We start from the raw sequence: 18846 nt of genomic DNA, 5'->3' as shown, positions 1-18846 counted from the left end.
CCAAACTACTGCGACATTATCAACAAGGTGGAAAGTCTCACTCTGTCACCCACAGCCATCAGTATTACTGGATAGATAGTTATCATTAATCAATTGAAAAACTGAAACTTTCCAATATATATACGTAACATGCCAGCATTTAATTCCACATTTGTTAATGCTGAAGCAGCAGATAGTAGAGTCATTGGTAATTTGATTCTTTTACCAATCCATACTAAATTCAGAGGTCCAGCTTATCCACCTCAACAAGAATATGATATAATTGAAGAAACATTGGATTTATTCCGAGCCAATTCATTCTTTAAGAATTTCGAAATTAAGAGTAATTCTGATAGATTATTAATTTATGGAATTTTATTTGTTAGTGATTGTTTAAATAAATTATCTAAGACTACCAATTATAAAGAAGCCGTTAGAATCTTAAATAATTTAGCTTTAGATAGTTTTAGTTTACCAGGAGATGTTGGATTCCCATTGAATGCATTATATCAAGGAGCATCTAATAAGAATGAAAGTGATTTATTAAGAAGTTATTTACAACAATTCAGACAAGAATTAGCAGATAGATTATTAACAAGAATTTATAAGGATGATGAAACTAGTCCATCTAAACATTGGTTGGCATTCACAAAGAGAAGATTTATGAATAAAAGTTTATAGATAAATTATTGGATCTTTAACAAGGGGGATCCAAATTCCGACCCTTTGTTTGTATTTTATATAATCAATACCGAAAATTTTTTGAATTAAGAAATATTCTTCGAATTTAATTCGAGTTGTAAAGAAAGATCGTAGAACAATAATCGATAGTACTAAACTTATAGGATTTCTAAGAAACACTTGAATTCCAATTGAGAACCACCAAAATCCAAAATAACTAGGGTGTCTTAAATATGCGTATATGCCATGGGTAATTAGTTTAGGTTGGTTATTATCATCTGTATGGATATAATGACTAAATGATTCTCCGCATGTCTTCATAGCCAAAGATCTAATATATAGACCCAATATAATCATACAAAATCCAATTATCCTTATGATACTATTGATGAATTCTGGTGGTACATATGTTTCAAACCCAAATGATCTCTTTAATTCAATTAAGAATTCACAAATGGTGAATAATTGACATAACCAAAACTCAAAATTTCCCTTATTTCCATAAATTAAAAAGGATCGGGATGTAACTTTAGAAGTTTGATATCTATAAGTATTACAGAATTCAAGGATGAAATAAGTTATTAATGAAAGTAAATATATACATAGTGGAGTATATCGTGAATGAACTATGAATAATGATATAATAATACTAGTGGATAAAATACCCAAGCCAAAGGAGACAACGTACAATTCAATCAAAGAATTATACTTAGGATTGTAAGTCATATCATGGGGGAATTTCCTTCTATTAATTACAAAAATGTAATGATCTGATATTGCATACAAAAATTTAATTGTACAAAAATTAATTGCACTATTTTTTCTGTACCTTAACTTGAATTTTTCATGATCTATAATCGATAAATCATATACCTCCAACTAAGAAGTTAGTTTAAATATGAGATGAATAGTGAGGATAACGATAACGACAATAGTAGAGGGAGAGGGACTATATCACCCAATAAAGACCTTAATCCCGAGAAATATGCTCAATATAATCCAAAGCATGTTAATCTTCTTAAAGTTATGGGTAAATCATTTGCATTAGGTGTATTTTTCACCTTAAATTTATTTAGTTTGATATATATAAGTTATAGAGATATACATCAATATGAATCTATTGTAAGATTAAATGTTTATTTTTTATTTATATGTATCTTTCATAGTCTTGAATTTATTAATACAGTATTATTTAATAATAGTCTGGTTGATGATGATTCATTTATTCTTGAAGATGAAGATATGAATTTAGTAGTAGTTATTTCTATTATTGAATACATTATTCATTCTTATATATCTACTCCTAAACTTACATGGATTATTGGTATAATTATTACTTTATTTGGTCAAATTATGAGAAGTTTAGCAATGTATACAGCTCAAGAATCATTTAATCATTATATACAAAGAAAAGAATCATATCGTCAACAATTAGTTACTAAAGGTATATATGGTTGGATTCGTCATCCATCATATTGTGGATTCTTCTGGTGGTTTGTGGGATTACAAGTATTTCTTGGTAATTGGATCATTTTAATTGGAGGTATTTATAAACTTTGGAATTTCTTTGATGAAAGAATTCAATTTGAAGAGATCTACTTAATTAAATTTTATAAGATGTCTTATGTTAACTATAAAGATCGAGTAAAATCTAGTGGGATACCATTTATATAAACAGATCAGTATAATAACTATGTATATATATAGCAATTAAATTAATAAAACTATAAAAACTATGTAAAAACAAGATTAATAAGTATCATCATAAAGATGAAGATTTAGGATTATTCAATTATTTCTTTTCTTTTAAAGGATCAACCCCAAAGCCATTGACATTTCTGTACATTAAAACACCATTGTCACCATCAACATATTGACACCATCTACCAGATTTCCATAAGGAAACCCACATGTTTTCATCAGTATGTTTGTAGTGAATACCCATAACTTTCTTAATAGCTTCAGAAGCTTCTCTAGCATTATAGAATGGAATTCTTGAAACGTAATGATGTAAAACGTGAGTTTCAATAATATCATGGAAAATATGCTTTCCAACAAAACCAAATTCTCTATCAATAGTGGCAGCAGCACCTCTAGCAAAATTCCATTGATGAGCTTCATAATGAGGCATTGATGGATCAGAATGTTGTAAGAAAGTGATGAAAACTAACCAATGATTAACTAAAACATAAGGTAATAAGTAGTTAACAAACAAGTTAAATGCACCATATCTTGAGTACCAAGTATAAAGAATGAACATTTGAGTTAAGACACCAATATCAGAAAGAATAATAAACCAATAATCTCTCTTTTCAAAGATAACTGAAGATGGATTAAAATGATTAGTGTAAAATTTAGAAACACCTTCATGTTTTTGACCAGTAACATCAGAGACTAAATAAGCGAGCCAACCACCTAATTGTTGAATAACTAAGGATTGTAAAGTATAAATTGGAGAATCAGCCAATAAATCTTCTAAATCATGAGCACCTCTTGATTCTAAAAATTGATCTTTAGTTTTTGGAACGAAAACCATATCTCTAGTAAGATGACCAGTTGCTTTATGATGTTTTGAATGAGAATATTTCCAAGAAAAGTATGGAACAAGTAAATAAGAGTGTAAAATCCAACCAACAGTATCATTAACCCAACCATAATCAGAAAATGCTTGATGACCACATTCATGAGCTAAAACCCAAATACCAGTTCCGAATAAACCCATAGTCCATGAATAAGCAGCCCAAGCAAAGAATCTAACAGTTTGATTTGATAAAGTTGGAATATAAGTATTGGCAAAATAACCAAGAGTTACCATACAAGCAATATCTCTGAATACATAATAAAAAGATTCAAGTAATCTTCTTTCATAACAATGAGCTGGAATAGCCTTAAGAATTTCCTTAATTGAATAATCTGGTACAATGAATTCATTACCATAAGTATCAATAGCCTTTAAACCAGTTTGATTAGTTGGATTTGATAAAGTAGCTACATTACCTCTTTTTTGAATGGTTGATGAGGATGAAAAAGATCCTTGAAGGGAAGTTGAAGCAGCAGTTGATTGAGACATTTTAAAAACAATTCTATTCTATTTCTAATCTAAATTTGTAAATGAATGAAATGATCTAATATGATAAAACAATAATAACTAAAGGAATATCTAATAAATTATAAAAAAAACAAGCAGATATAATAAATTTGCAAATTTAAGTATAAATCGTTAAAAGATAATGTTGCACAACGTGTGGATTAATAGATGAATGGTTGTGAAAAAAATGTCAAGCAACACACAATAAATGAAATTTGACAAGTTAAAGAGTTTGGTGGTTTGATACCAAGACAAGAGAATGTGGTAGATTTCAAGTTGATAATAATCTTATAGGTCTGATTCAATGGAAATCACACTACAATAGAATTGCTCCCCTAATTCCCTATATATATATAGATATAGTAGTTCGCAGATTGGCACAATTTTTCAAAAAAGAAATTTTTCCTTTTTTTCTTTGATGGATGGCCAGTTTTAATTAATTTTTGTTTGAGGTAATAACTCCTTTTGGCCTAATATATATTTTTTTTTATTGTTTTTTAAAGGACCTTAAACATTTTCTTAACTATGAGCAAGATCTATGTTTTTGTTCAGGATTGACATTCCGGTTTTCTAATATAAATGAATTGGGGGACGCTTTAAACTCGTAGTCTTAGTTTTATGTTAATATGATTTAGATTAAATTTTATACGACCTCGGGAACTAATTTAATTGGTTCATATGGGGTTAGTTACCTTAATTATTTGCATCTAATCTTTTTAAATTGTAGATTGTATTATATTCAAACCCCTATACCATAACCCCCATTTCAAATCCCATCAACCACCTAATCATAGGGCATGTATAGTAACCAACCACAAATAATTAAATGAATGCCAACGCTTTTACGATTTTGTGGTTTGTGTAACTTTAAAATTTTTGGGTTTTGCCATACGGGTACGAATCATTTAAAATCTTATGATTTTGACATATTACGATAATTGAAAGGTTACTTTAGCCATTGCAACTTAACTACATTAAGCCATATAATTTTTCTCTTCTATAATTTACTTAATACCTTCAAATATTAGATTACTTTATTAAAATAGTAGCTAAGTATGTATTTATTTAATCAGATATCCAACAAATCCGCGGAAAGGTAAAGCCATCCATGCATCTAAAAAATAAAAATAAGAGTGAAATTTTCATCTGATAAGATCACGAGACCAAACCATCGTGACTGCAACCCCTTAATGAATATTCAGAATTCTAGCAGTACTCATATGAAGATCAATATCAGCTTTATCAACATTTTCTTCAATTAATTTTAATCTACTATTTTGTTTATCAACTTCTTCTCCCATCTTCATAGCTTTATTCTTAATCTTTTTAGTATATTGTTCAATTTGACTTAAATTATTATCTAATTCAATCTCCATTTCATCATCTTCACTATCATTTTCAAATTGATATCTTTGACTAGCTTCTTTTAATGCTTTTTCTCCCTTATATGATTGATATAATTCTGATTTTTCATTAAGACCATCTTTTAATCTTTGTTCACTTTCATACATTCCTCTTCTAGCTTGATCTCTCATATAATGTTCTTTTTCTTTATTAGCCTTTAACATTTCTTCTTGTTGTCTTAATCTAGCCTTCTTATTAAATGGATTCCCATATGCTGGAACAAATATACTACGATTCAATCTTTCTAATTCTTTAACTTTTTCTCCAGCAATCTTAGTTTGTGTATCAATTAATAATAAATTTTGTTCAGCACTGTATAATCTTTCTGATTGAGATCCTAACATACCCAAAGTATTGGAAGCAGAAGAATCAGCTTCTTGAGCCATTCTTAATGTATTTCTTGTACTTTGAACTGATTCCTGTTTCACAAATCTAATGTCCTGTTTAATACTTTCAATTTCTTCATCTTCTGAATTAACTTGTTCTTCTTCAGGAATGTATAAATCATCTTCTTCATTAGGATCAGCATTTAAATCTAGTTCATTCGGATCGGCATTCAAATCAAGTTCATCATGCTTTTGTGGTCTTCTAGCAGGATTTGGTTTAACAGGACGTATATGATTACTTGGCATAGCATTCAAGTCTAAGACTGATTCATCATCACCAGTAGCAGATCTTCTGGGTTGTATTCTAGATGGTCGATTATATGGTACACTATTATTACTATTACTATTATGATTATTAGAATAACTAGTAGTTCCAGTATTATATGGACTAGGGCTACTATTATTTCCAACACGACTAGAAGAACTATATGGACTTGAAGTATATGGACTACTATTACCATTACCATTACTTCCACCACCATAAGGGTTTGATGCAGAATTAGATTTATTAACTCCGTATGGATTTTGTCCTTGTACTCCAGATGATTGTCCATATGGTTGACCACCTTGAGTCTGTGATTGTCCTTGCTGACCATAAGGATTACCTCCTGGATTACTACCAGTATTCATATTAGCATATGGATTCACAGGTGCTAAACCAGGCTTAGCAGCCGCTCGTTGTTGAGCATACCCTTTAAAAGCTCCAAATTTCTCTTGCCTACCTATTCCTGCTCCGCTGGTATTCTTAGTCGTGATTCCAGCATTGACTAATGTTTGCCTTAATTCTTCTTCGGTTGGTTCTTTCTTTTTAAACACGTTTCGAATCCCCATAGCTTCTCTTATACTATTACTTAACTGATTATAATGTAAATATGATCCTTAGATACTTTAGTAAGTCATCGACTTTGACGATTAGGTGTAGTCGTCCTGGTCAGCTTTGTTCTTTGCCTCGTTTGTGTTACACCGGTTTCCTAAATAGGAAATTATGTCAGGTGCCATTATGCACGTGTAGTATGTTATGATAAGAAGTAATAACTTACATTTAGTATTTTAAAATAATAATTATTCGATTTCTTTATGATTACTGGATATCCTAAGTATCATTGAAATACCTTTAAGGATTAAAATTATAGAGGGAATTGTAAATCGAAAATGATCTATGTCTCTCTAAGGTATGTGAAGTTATTTACTTTTTAGACTGTTATCAGAGGAATTACATCTTATGGAGGAGTGCGGGAGGGGTATACTTGTAAAGAAACATTTCTATTATCTATTACAATTATTGCATATTGTTTACTATTTCTTCCGATGCATTTAGTTGCAAATTTTACTGAAAATCTCATTCCGAAGAAGAAATGGATACTCAATCATTTTTGTGCATTCCCTGTCTCGGAAGCGAATAAAACATATGGTGGGGAACAGCAATCAACAACAAGAAAGGAGTTGATCTTCAATAGGATAAATTCACACCAATTAGACTTTGAATAATTATAATTAACGTGAATCTAAACTTAAACAAAAGATATAATAATGATTAATATAGAGAAAAGTATGTTATCGTAGACACGGGATTCAGTGCGCCTAAATCAAAAGGATTTATATTTCTCTGATAACAACTTTGTATATACTAAATAGTTATAATTATAAAATTTAGCAATCATATAGATAAAGCCGTATGCAAGACGTGTCATATTTTGAACAATTGTGTAGTTGAATTTATAAAACGGTTAAAATAGAAAAATCTATTCCTAATTTTACCGAGCATCAATCTCATCCATCTGAAATATAATTAAGCTTTAAATCTCTAACAAAATCAAAAAATTTTAGAAAAATCTCGACCAATATAAATTTCCAACCACTTTAGAGAATTATCAATTGAGAAGGTTAGTATATACCATATATACATAATAGAAGAAACTTTACAAAATGGCAAGTCAAACAGTTGAAAAGAAACCAATCAATTTCTCTACTATCTTATTAGGAGCTGGATTAAATATGGCTGAAGTAACAACTTTAGGTCAACCATTAGAAGTCACTAAGACTACTATGGCAGCTAATCGTTCCCTTAGTATGTTTCAAGCTATTAAAGTTGTTTGGTCTCGTGGAGGTGTTTTTGGATTTTATCAAGGTTTAATTCCATGGGCTTGGATTGAAGCTTCAACTAAAGGTGCTGTGTTATTATTTGTATCAAATGAAGCACAACATCATTTAAAAACTCTTGGAGCTTCTAATTTTGTATCTGGAATGGGAGGTGGTGTTGCTGGTGGTTTAGCTCAAGCTTATCTTACTATGGGTTTCTGTACTTGTATGAAAACAGTTGAAATCACAAGACATAAGCAAGCTTCATCTGGTGCTCCAACTCAAACTAGTTGGCAAGTATTTAGAGCCATTTATGCAAAAGAAGGTATAAGAGGTATCAATAAAGGTGTTAATGCAGTTGCAATTAGACAGATGACTAATTGGGGATCAAGATTTGGATTCTCAAGATTAGCTGAAGAAGGTGTTCGTAAATTCAGAGGTAAATCTGATAAAGAAAAATTATCAGCTCTTGATAAAGTTATTGGTTCAATTATTGGTGGTGGATTATCAGCTTGGAATCAACCAATTGAAGTTATTAGAGTTGAAATGCAATCTAAAACTGATGATCCAAATAGACCAAAGAAATTAGGAGTTGGAAGTGCTGCTGCTTATATTTATAAAAATAATGGTATTAAAGGTTTATATAGAGGTGTTACTCCAAGAATTGGTTTAGGAGTTTGGCAAACTGTTTTTATGGTTGCTTTCGGTGATATCTTTAAGAGAATGTTGAAACTTGATGGTAGTTCTGGTCATTAAATTACCTCTATTATATTTATACTAATTTCATTTTCATATTCAATTCAATACTTAACTTTTAATATACTCCGCTATTATATTTTTACAATTACAAAAATTAAAAAAAAAAAAAACTAATACTTATATTCTATAAAGTAAAAATTATTGTTACATATATATTTTATCTGGTTTAATGTTGTGAAGTAGTCCCCCATCTATCATAACAATATAATCCAAATAATGTTAACCCAAGACCAAATTGTTGCAAACCAGAGAATTTTGCTGAATTTAATTTATTTTCCCAAATAAATGATATTAAAATTATAAATATTCTTTTTAATATATTAGCAATTGAATAATTAACGGGACTTAACATTCCTAATAATTGGAATGCTAATAATGATTGAAGAAAATGACTGAAACCGTTAAGAATTACTAAAACAAGAACTGAATTAGATAAGTTAAAAATTGATATTTTATCATTATTGAATAATTCAGATATAATATAAACTGGTAAAGTTAATAAAAATCCAATAACTGAGCAATAAAATAATATACTTAATTTATCTAATTTGATATTATTATTATTATTTTGAATATCATTCAAAGGTCTGAAATCATCCAGTTTTTTATCTTTATAATTTGGTAAAGAATCATTTTCTTTTATAGTTAATCTATTTTTAGCAAAGATATTTTGAGAAACAAATATTAACATTGAAATGAATGCAAAAAATAAACCAGTAAGATAATAAGGAGATGCAGAAGCTGATGAAGAAGAATTTCCTTTAGAAGGTTTATAACATGTTAACATAATTCCAATAGTTAAAGGAATTAAAGTTATATAAGTTATAATTTTATAGTTAACAGCAAATAATGCTTTATATATAAATACAGTGATTAAAGGACTCAAAGACTTAATGGTATGAACTAATGAAACGGGTATTAATGAAGTTGCTTTATGACTAGTTAAATGACCAATAAATTGAAATCCACCCATTGGTAAAGTGGTTGAAATTATTTTTGGAGTTGGATATAAAAATTTTGCAATGGATAAATTTGTTGGAATAATTCCATAAGGAAATACTTTTACTAAGGAAGGGTTTAAATTTAAAATGAATAATAATACAACACAAAAAGTGGCATTTAATGAGAATTGAAATTCTGTTAAAGTAATTGGGTATTCGAATTGAGTTAAAATAGCTTTAGTAGAATTAGATGAAATAATTGATGTTAAATACCATAATGTACATAAAATTGAGATTTTAACATCTATTGGTGGTAAACAATTAATGAATTTATTATATAATGCAGCTGTTGAATTAGAAGATGTGGTTGATAATGGTAATCTAACTGGAGATGAAGGTTTTGATAATGGTGGAGTTAAAGGTAAATGTAATGAAGTTGAAGAATTTACCTGAAAACTACTTAAATTAATTCTCTTATTTGGGTAAGGATGATACATTGGTAAAGAAGATGTTGAATCATTGGCATTTTTACCTATTAAAGGAGTTAATTTAAATAAATTTGTTGATGAAGAATTAGGATTAATTTGGGATGAAGAATATATACCTGGTCTAGGAAGTGAATATTGACTATTATTGTTATTATGATTATTATTATTATTTTGAAGATTATTATTTTGAAAATGAAGTGGTGGAGGTGGTAAATGAGACTCGTGTGGTGGAGATCGAGCAGGTTTAGATGGTGAAGAAGGATTACTATCAGTAAAGTCCGAAACCAAACTTTCCATTGATTGATTTGCACTCGGAGTTGGTAACATTCTTATAGTTATTTTTATAGGAGTATATCAGTAAAGAATTACTTGTTCAAATTATGATGCAATGTTAAATATAATATAACGTAAAGTAATGATAATAAATTGTAGTCAATAAGTTTTAGTGACTTAAAAAGAAATCAATGAAAATAAAATTGGAATGGGATTTGAAAACAATTCAAAAAGAAACGTGTAACTGACTTGATAGCGTAACGTAATTGGAAAAAAAGGTTACCGAGAACCCTAACAATAGTTAAATTGAATGTGACGTATGAAAATCTGGATTAGTGATAGATCGTGGAATGATCTATTCTGAAATAAAATAAACGAATGTAATGCTAGTTAGAATAGGTTGTAGTAAAGAAGTGTGTTATGGTTGTTAGTTTGTAATTATAATAATGTGTTAATTTCCTGTAGTTATATATTTAGATCTATTCTCATCATAAAAATTCAGTGAAATAGAAAAAAAAATTGTAACTGCTTTTGTGGTAGTTATAATTGCTTTTTTTATGTTTTTATTTCGTTTCGTTTCGTTCGGTGAGCCCCTGGCTCAAATTTCAAAAGTCTGGAGCATATTCACCCCTATATGAAAGAAAAAATAGTAAATGCTTATTTTGGAATATTTACGTTTTGAGAGACGCCACGACAGTACAATAGAGAGAGACAATGGAATACAATGCACACGATACATTCGTCATGTGACCCACTTATTCTTAATCACTATTCCACAGACCATTGAAAGCTGCAAAGACACACCTACAGAAACTGAAGTCAATGGTCTAACTACTATTAATTGTATATAGTGTTATATTACTATAGTACTATAGTGAGCTAGTAATATACTATTATAAAATTTACTATTCTTTTAATATACTGTAATTATCGTATCACACAAACAATTGTAATGTATCAGACATATCTCTTTTAGATCAGATAACATTATTTTAAAGACATTTTACAAAGCATTTCACCTAACACTTGCCACAATTAAGTATTAGTCAAAACAACACACTTAGTTAAATCTAATTATTGGGTGATGTAAACTATGTCAGTATTCAACTAAGTCAAATATTAGCTGATAAGGATCAGGATCAGAAAAACGACTAGACAAAAGAACAAAATTTGACAGCGCACTCTACATTCCAAGAGAGAAAATTAAGAGGAGTTAAACAGTCTGATACATATTTCATAAAGCGATTATCCATTTTGTTGATAATTGAGGTATTGATGCGTCAAAGTTTCCACATTAATTATTACTTTGAAAATTTAAATTAATTTAAATCAATTCAATTTTAGTTTTATTTTAATTTTAATTTCAATTCCCTTATATTACATCTTGATAATAAATTTCAATTATAATTAAATAATTTAATCATTGTTCAACTTTTCTTATCTCAATAAAATTTAATTTAATCAACTCTATCAATTAATAACACAAGATCATAATTATCTATAATGAAACGTATGGCATTATATATTGCCAAAATACTTTTGAAAAGAGCATTAGGTGATGATGATGATTTTGCTGATCCAGATATTGAACCTGATGTACCGGATATTTCAACCCCAGATGATGATATTGAAGATAATCCAGTAGCTGATGAAATCTTTTCATCATGGGCATTATTTATATTATTATTTTTACTTGGTAATGCCTTATGGTCTTCATATTTCTTACAACAAAGAAGAATTAAAGCAATTCATGAAACAGTTTTATCAATCTTTTATGGTATGACAGTTGGATTAATTATTAGAGTTAGTCCTGGTCATTATATTCAAGATGCAGTTAAATTTAATTCAGGTTATTTCTTTAATATATTATTACCTCCAATTATTCTTAATAGTGGTTATGAATTACATCAAGCAAATTTCTTTAGAAATTTAGGTTCAATTTTAACCTTTGCAATTCCTGGTACATTCCTTTCTGCTTTAGTTTTAGGTATAATTCTTTATATTTGGACTTCTTTAGGATTAGATGGAATTCATCTTGAATTTGTTGATGCATTAGCAGTTGGAGCAACATTATCAGCCACTGATCCAGTTACAATTTTATCAATTTTTAATGCTTATAAAGTAGATCCAAAATTATATACTATTATTTTTGGAGAATCTTTATTAAATGATGCTATTTCAATTGTTATGTTTGAAACTTGTCAAAAATTTCATGGTCATGCCGTTCATTTTTCATCATTTTTTGAAGGTATAGGATTATTTTTAATGAGTTTTACAATTTCAACAATTATTGGAGTTTTAATTGGTATATTTGTAGCTTTAGTTTTAAAACATTCTCATATTAGAAGATATCCTCAAATTGAAACTTGTTTAGTATTATTATTTGCTTATGAATCTTATTTCTTTTCAAATGGTGCTCATATGTCAGGAATTGTATCACTTTTATTCTGTGGTATAACTTTAAAACATTATGCATATTTTAATATGTCAAGAAGAACTCAAATTGCTACAAAATATATCTTTCAATTATTAGCTCAATTATCAGAAAATTTCATTTTTATTTATTTAGGTTTATCATTATTTACTGAAGTTGAATTAGTATTTAAACCTTTATTAATTATAATAACTTTCATTTCAATTTGTATTGCAAGATGGTCAGCAGTTTTCCCATTATCAAAATTTATTAATTTCCTTTATCGAGCAAGATATGAAAAATTTAGTACTAGATTAAATGGTAATACTGGAATACTTAATAATCCTTTACCACCTGAAGAAATTAGTCATAGTTATCAAATGATGATTTTTTGGGCAGGATTAAGAGGAGCTGTTGGAGTTGCATTAGCTATGGGTATTCAAGGTGAAGCTAAATGGACTTTATTAGCTACTGTATTAGTAGTGGTTGTATTAACTGTAATTTTATTTGGTGGTACAACTGCTTCAATGTTAGAAATTTTAGGTATAAAAATTGGAGTTGAAGATGCTAGTGAATTTTCTGATGATGAATTTGAAATTGAAGCTCCAAGATTACCAATATCAAATACAAATTTTTCAAATTCTAATTTATCAAGTAGTGGTCCAATCTTAGGAAATAGAAGATATGCTTATAATTCTAAACTGCCAAAAGTTACTCAAATTCCTAAATTTAAAGATAATGGACTTGAAGATCATACTTTATCACCTTCAAAAAGTAGCCTTGTAAGAGGTAGTCTTATACCAGATAATGATGATGATGATGAATTCCTTACTAGTGATGTGGATGATTTAATAAGTCCAGGACATCGTAATATTGGTAATCCTGGTAATTCTATTGTGGATGAATCAAATAACTCTAGTGGAGTTTTAGGAGCTTTCTTAAGTGCAGAAGAACATGCAAAATGGTTTACTAAATTTGATGAACAAGTTTTAAAACCTGTTTTATTGGATACACTTCCAAGTTCCAGCAGTAACTTGAATATCAACAATAATAATAACAACAATAATAATATTAATAATAGTAATAATAATAGCAATAATAGCAACCCCAACCTTGGTGATACCAACAATAATTAATTGGAGTATCCAAGAAAAGATCTATAGAGATATACGAATACAGCAAACTTAAAAATACAGTATATTTATTTATTTATTTATTTACTTACTTACTTATTGATTTTATTGATTGATAATTTATTTAAGTGTAAACTAAGGTGTGACTCTTTGCCTCTTTTGTTGTTGCAGCTGTTGATCAGCTATTGCAACATCTATAACCCATTTAGCAAGTTTATAAGTTCTTGCATTTAAAACCAAATCATTTAATTTATAATTAAATTTCACACATATTTGAAAGAATTCATTCATAGTTAAATCATGTAATATACCAATTAAATTATTATTAATAATTTTTTTATTCTCTTTAATTAATGATTTCTCATATTCACTAAAATATATTGATGCAGGTAAAAATTCAATATAATTATTAGATGCTCGAATTGGTTTCTCTAATAAATTTAATATTTCACAAATATGACTATTAGTAATACTACCATTTTTATCATCTTCAATTGAATGAATTAATAAATTAGAAATAGAGATTATAGCATTACCAAAATTAACTGCATTTATAACTCTTGATTCAGTATCTCTTTTAAGAGTAATTCTGAATAATGCTCCAACATATGTTGATAAAAACTTTTGATTATATTCATTAATTATTATAGAAGCCTTTTCAATAAATTGTTTAACATTTGATATTAATGGATTTTTCTTGGTAGACAGAGAATCTTCAATAAGGAATGAATTAAAAATTGATTTCAATGGGATAATAACTTGTGATTCAAGAATTTTGTATAAATTACTGCCTAATATTGAAGCCTCGAATGATGATGATGATGATGATGATGATGATGATTTTGAAGTTTGAGGTTGAATGTATTCTTTAACTGAAGTCTTTGAATTCAAATTAGTTGGGGGATTACTTGAAACAAATATAGAATTTCCAAAAATATCACTATCATCACCAGATTTTGAATAACCAGAAGATTTTCTTAATTCTTCCTTTAAAGTTAATTGATGTTGTTTTAATACTTTTAAATCAGATGGAGATCTATAATTAATTCTAGCTGTAGTTTCTTTAATAACTAAAGAACATTCTTCTAATATAGCTGGCCAAATATAACCTCTTCTTGATCTTGCATTATATATTGCTATTCTTAATTTTAAAGCTTCAGGATCATTACTTGATGAAATATAAGCAAGTTCTTGAAATGCAGTTAATCTACTTAATTGATATTCTGGTTCAACATTTCTTAAACCTGTTAATAAAGTATTAACTGGATCAGAACTATAAGTACTAATTAATTTTTTACCATCAATACATCCAATAGTTGCATAAACATTAAAAATATGATTTAATAATTCCCATCCAAAAATGATATGATATGAAAGATATGAAATACTTATAAAAGTTTTAAGGGATAAATTATATGATGGAATACTAGTATCTAAACCTAAAATAATTATAAATAAAATATTTGATTTATAAATAATTGGTTTTAATATTAAATAAATTAATGGTGATAATATATTAATAATTAAATTTAAACCAATTGAACCACCAATTAATTTAGGAAATTTTGAAAATAATATATCATCAGGTTTAGCTCTATTTTGAGCTCCGAATTTAAAATTTAATCTATTCTTTTGAAAGATTAAATGTTGACTACTATACAATAATGATAATATAATTGGATAATACCAATAAAATACCCATTCATCATTAATTTCTGGTTTTTTTCTATACTCTTTAGATACTAAATAATATTGAGACCATAAAGGTAATTGAAAAATATAAATAAAGAATAATAAATATGATGATAATAAGTAAAAAATGATAGTTTTAAAGAAATTTAATGAAAATAAACTATAATAAATTTGAGATCCTAAAGTTTTATGACCACTATATTCAACTACTGATAATTTATATCGAGATTGTTTAATAAGATATAAACTTAAGAATATTATTGGACCTCTAAAACTTGTAAATAATAAATTCCACCAAAATTTTCCATACGGTAGTTGTAAAGTTAAGGAATAAATTATAGCAACAATGATAGAAATATTATTGACATATTTCAATCTTTTCTTTAAAACTTTGTTGAAGTAAGATCTGTAGGTTCCTACAGTAGGAGTAGTGGATGCCATTGATCAATAGAATGTATTGTTCGTTAGCAATTCCTAGCAATGAGCTTTTTAGCCTTTAGTAAATAGTGATGATTGTTCAAAGCTGCTGCTAACATTTTTCCACTGTCTAGTTTTTTTCTTAGTGAGCATTACCACAGCGAGCATTTTTCAGTTTACAGGAGTCGAATGGCCGCTAAGTGTTTTTGTTTTTATATTTTAACAATTACTAATACTATGTACATTAATATATGATTTATGACAAAAATTATTGTCAAGATATTCTCTATGAAACAGGTGATGAATGATCATTAATTTTACATTTACTTTTATTTAATTAGATCCTTCTTCTGAAAGTCTTAAACATTAAAAGTTTTTATCATGATTAACTGCGACTTCTGCTTCACGTCTTATAGTTTCAGCATGACCACTTAATATATCTTTAACAGTTTCTAAACCTGGTTTTCCATTGATTTCTCCAAGAGCTCTATCTTCAATTAATTTTCTACTAATCTCTGAATCATTGGAGAAAGAAATAGCACTATTAAGTTTATTCTTAACTTGATCAAGGGTACGATCATAATCGGTAACTCTTACTTCAAAAGCTTCAACAATTGCTGCTTCTAATTCTTCTTCAGTTGTTATGAAATTAGATGCAGCATGATATAAATCTAATAATTGAGTTGCTTTAGCCAGTTTTTCTTCTAATTCTTGAGTTCTTCTATTCAAAGTTCTTTGTTCTTCAACTAATATTTGTTCTTCTTTAGTTCTTTGTCTCATAATTGGTCCCTTTAAATATGATTCAATGGTTGGAATAGTTAATTTAACAGCTTCTGATTCTTCATGGATTCCAATTTGTGCTTCTGCTTTCTTTTTCTTCTTATATTGTTCTTCTTTAATTTTATCGATTCTTTCTAATCTTTTAGCTTCAGTTAAATAAGCTGATCTTAAAAATTCACGACGAATTGTATCTCGATGTATAGCCCATTGTTCTCTTTCTGTTAATTTAGAAAGATCAACATTTTCTGAACTTTTTCTATCAATAGTTCTGGCAATTCTTTCTTTGACAGATAATACTTCCTTTTCTGGTTCAACACGATGGAAAGTATATCCTCTTCTCTTAGGTAATGGAATTCCTTCTGCAAACCCTTTTTCAACTTTGGCTTCTTGTTCTCTTTCAAAGGGTAATTTGGCTCTGATAGGGTTACCTTTAAATACAGGACGTATTTTAGGTAAAATACCAGATTTCCCTCCGTATTTCAATACCCCCTTTCCCATGTTAACTATATTTGCTTACTTTGGTAATGGTGATAAGTTTAGTATATTGGAAGATGTCGTTAACTAGTGAAAAATTGTTCATAAAATTTCTATAAAATTGGTGCATGGCGCACGACCTCGTATCATTTCTTCCCCATACAGTATTTAGTGTCTGCAGTGAGGTAAGTAAAAGAACTAGTTATAGATAACTACTATAGCCACGAACTATAATTATCATTAAATTCATTATGTATCATTGTATAATACTAGTGGAGGATTGTCTCATCCAATCTCCTAATGGTTTTTAATTCCTCTTTTCATTCACATTATCTCTATTCAATAAACGTATGTAATTCCAACTACACTAATGCTGCGAAAAAAAAATTGTAGGCGAAAATGTTACTGTGAGTAACACGCTACCAGTCGTTGTCTAAAACAAATATCTTTAAAAATACATGAACTATATTTCATATTTATATAATTAATATACTAAATTAAGTAAGTGAAGAGTCAAATAAATATATATGTATAAAATTAGTTGCCAGTACTACTCTCAATCAGAACTTTCCATGCTGTCTTATAGAACATATAAGCAGCTAGAAATGGACAACTTTTAGAAACAGAAAGGGAAAGTGATATTCACTTGAATACCCAATCATCAAACTAAAAATTATAGTAATCATCATTTAAAGAATGTAGAACAAGCTGGTTCCTAATAGTATATCATGATATATTTGTTGTCATGTTTAATAAAAAAAAATAAGAAGAAAATAATAATCCTAAAAAGAAAATAAAATCTACACGCCAAATGGCAGTAAATTTTGATTCCCCCTTTCATTATAAAAGTCTAAAATCTGACGCCAAATGGCTGTAAATTTTTACTCTTACTTTTCTTCTTCTTCTTCTTCTTCAAACAATTGAAAATCACTATCAAGGATTACAATCCTAATAACTAGCAGGCAAGTATATCTTTTCTAAAAGAAATAATTAACACTAATAGAATCCAATAAAATGATGAAGATCTAAATTTTCTCGTATGATTGTTGTTTCGCTATGACAACAAAGTGATGATTATTTGGAAGAGCCACTGATTATTGGTTTACCTTCTAATAGTAGATAATATTTCAACTAGTCATATGATTGCTTGCTCTAACCCTCAAACATATTATCAAACACCTAAATGTTTATCAGATACTGATATTCCTTTTCCAATCAAGGAAAAGAATCAAGACTCAACATCATCATATAAAATCACAAAAGTCTTGATCATAAATCTGAAGCGCTGTACGTTATTTAATAGATAGTACTTTCAAAGTTTGATTATCCTATAGGAATAGTTAGAATTAATGTTATATTTATTTGAATGATACAAATGGCTGTAAATTTTAAATCTTACTCTTGTTCTTCTTCTTCTTCAAACAATTGAAAAGCATTATCAAGGATCATAATCCTAATAACTAGCAGGCAAGTATATCTTTTCTAAAAGAAATAATTAACACTAATAGAATCCAATAAAATGATGAAGATATAAATCTGCTTATATGATTGTTGTTGCCCTACGACAACAACGTATTATTTCGAAGAATCAGTGATTATTGGTTTATCTTCTATTAGTAGATAATATTTCAACTAGTCATATGATTGCTTGCTCTGACCCTCAAACATATTTTCAAATACTTTAATGTTTATCAGATCCTGATGTTCCCTTTCCAATCAAGGAAAAGAATGAAGCTTTAACATCATCATACTAAATCATAAAAGTCTTGATCTGAAGTGCTGCACGTTATTTAATAGATAGTACTTTCAAAGTTTGATTAAAGAAATAATTAACACTAATACAATCCAATAAAATGATG

General features: G+C 28.3%; 10 protein-coding genes across 10 annotated transcripts; 4 read left to right on the top strand and 6 right to left on the bottom strand. All coding sequences in view use genetic code 12, as the record gives it.

The window, feature by feature from the left end:
* Positions 1–129: 129 nt before the first annotated feature.
* Positions 130–660, top strand: ARC18 (Arc18p; the record flags this gene model as incomplete). The annotated part of the gene is made up of 1 exon (XM_064885304.1): positions 130–660. One exon carries the CDS (start codon positions 130–132, stop codon positions 658–660), a length of 531 nt encoding a protein of 176 aa, XP_064739343.1.
* Positions 661–678: 18 nt separating this feature from the next.
* Positions 679–1257, bottom strand: RJT21DRAFT_73763 (uncharacterized protein; the record flags this gene model as incomplete). Its single annotated transcript, XM_064885210.1, has 1 exon — positions 679–1257. A coding segment is annotated over one exon (579 nt), but the record flags the coding sequence as incomplete, so codon positions are not given.
* A 218-nt stretch (positions 1258–1475) lies between these two features.
* On the top strand, positions 1476–2342 carry RJT21DRAFT_118666 (protein-S-isoprenylcysteine carboxyl O-methyltransferase). Its single transcript, XM_064881109.1, has one exon. The coding sequence runs from the start codon at positions 1564–1566 to the stop codon at positions 2332–2334; it is 771 nt and encodes a 256-aa protein (XP_064739341.1). The 5' UTR covers positions 1476–1563; the 3' UTR covers positions 2335–2342.
* On the bottom strand, positions 2343–4111 carry FAD2 (Fad2p). Its single transcript, XM_064881108.1, has one exon. It carries the CDS (start codon positions 3728–3730, stop codon positions 2453–2455), a length of 1278 nt encoding a protein of 425 aa, XP_064739340.1. The 5' UTR covers positions 3731–4111; the 3' UTR covers positions 2343–2452.
* A 628-nt stretch (positions 4112–4739) lies between these two features.
* Positions 4740–6499, bottom strand: SEC9 (Sec9p). Its single transcript, XM_064881107.1, has one exon. The coding sequence runs from the start codon at positions 6367–6369 to the stop codon at positions 4936–4938; it is 1434 nt and encodes a 477-aa protein (XP_064739339.1). The 5' UTR covers positions 6370–6499; the 3' UTR covers positions 4740–4935.
* A 736-nt stretch (positions 6500–7235) lies between these two features.
* Positions 7236–8450, top strand: YHM2 (Yhm2p). The gene has a single exon (XM_064883714.1). It carries the CDS (start codon positions 7465–7467, stop codon positions 8371–8373), a length of 909 nt encoding a protein of 302 aa, XP_064739338.1. The 5' UTR covers positions 7236–7464; the 3' UTR covers positions 8374–8450.
* A 92-nt stretch (positions 8451–8542) lies between these two features.
* SLY41 (Sly41p) lies at positions 8543–9814 on the bottom strand (the record flags this gene model as incomplete). The annotated part of the gene is made up of 1 exon (XM_064885373.1): positions 8543–9814. One exon carries the CDS (start codon positions 9812–9814, stop codon positions 8543–8545), a length of 1272 nt encoding a protein of 423 aa, XP_064739337.1.
* A 1289-nt stretch (positions 9815–11103) lies between these two features.
* NHX1 (bifunctional K:H/Na:H antiporter) lies at positions 11104–13698 on the top strand. Its single transcript, XM_064883711.1, has one exon. The coding sequence runs from the start codon at positions 11582–11584 to the stop codon at positions 13625–13627; it is 2046 nt and encodes a 681-aa protein (XP_064739336.1). The 5' UTR covers positions 11104–11581; the 3' UTR covers positions 13628–13698.
* Position 13699: 1 nt separating this feature from the next.
* RJT21DRAFT_20679 (uncharacterized protein) lies at positions 13700–15915 on the bottom strand. The gene has a single exon (XM_064883712.1). It carries the CDS (start codon positions 15755–15757, stop codon positions 13760–13762), a length of 1998 nt encoding a protein of 665 aa, XP_064739335.1. The 5' UTR covers positions 15758–15915; the 3' UTR covers positions 13700–13759.
* Position 15916: 1 nt separating this feature from the next.
* Positions 15917–17053, bottom strand: RJT21DRAFT_20680 (mitochondrial 37S ribosomal protein PET123). Its single transcript, XM_064883713.1, has one exon. It carries the CDS (start codon positions 17009–17011, stop codon positions 16100–16102), a length of 912 nt encoding a protein of 303 aa, XP_064739334.1. The 5' UTR covers positions 17012–17053; the 3' UTR covers positions 15917–16099.
* Positions 17054–18846: the final 1793 nt, after the last annotated feature.

Source organism: Scheffersomyces amazonensis, assembly GCF_036850825.1.
Source record: "Scheffersomyces amazonensis strain UFMG-HMD-26.3 chromosome Unknown RJT21scaffold_2, whole genome shotgun sequence".
Taxonomy (NCBI): domain Eukaryota; kingdom Fungi; phylum Ascomycota; class Pichiomycetes; order Serinales; family Debaryomycetaceae; genus Scheffersomyces; species Scheffersomyces amazonensis.
The sequence above is the reverse complement of the archived record's forward strand: the minus strand, read 5'-3'. Positions and strand labels throughout refer to the sequence as shown.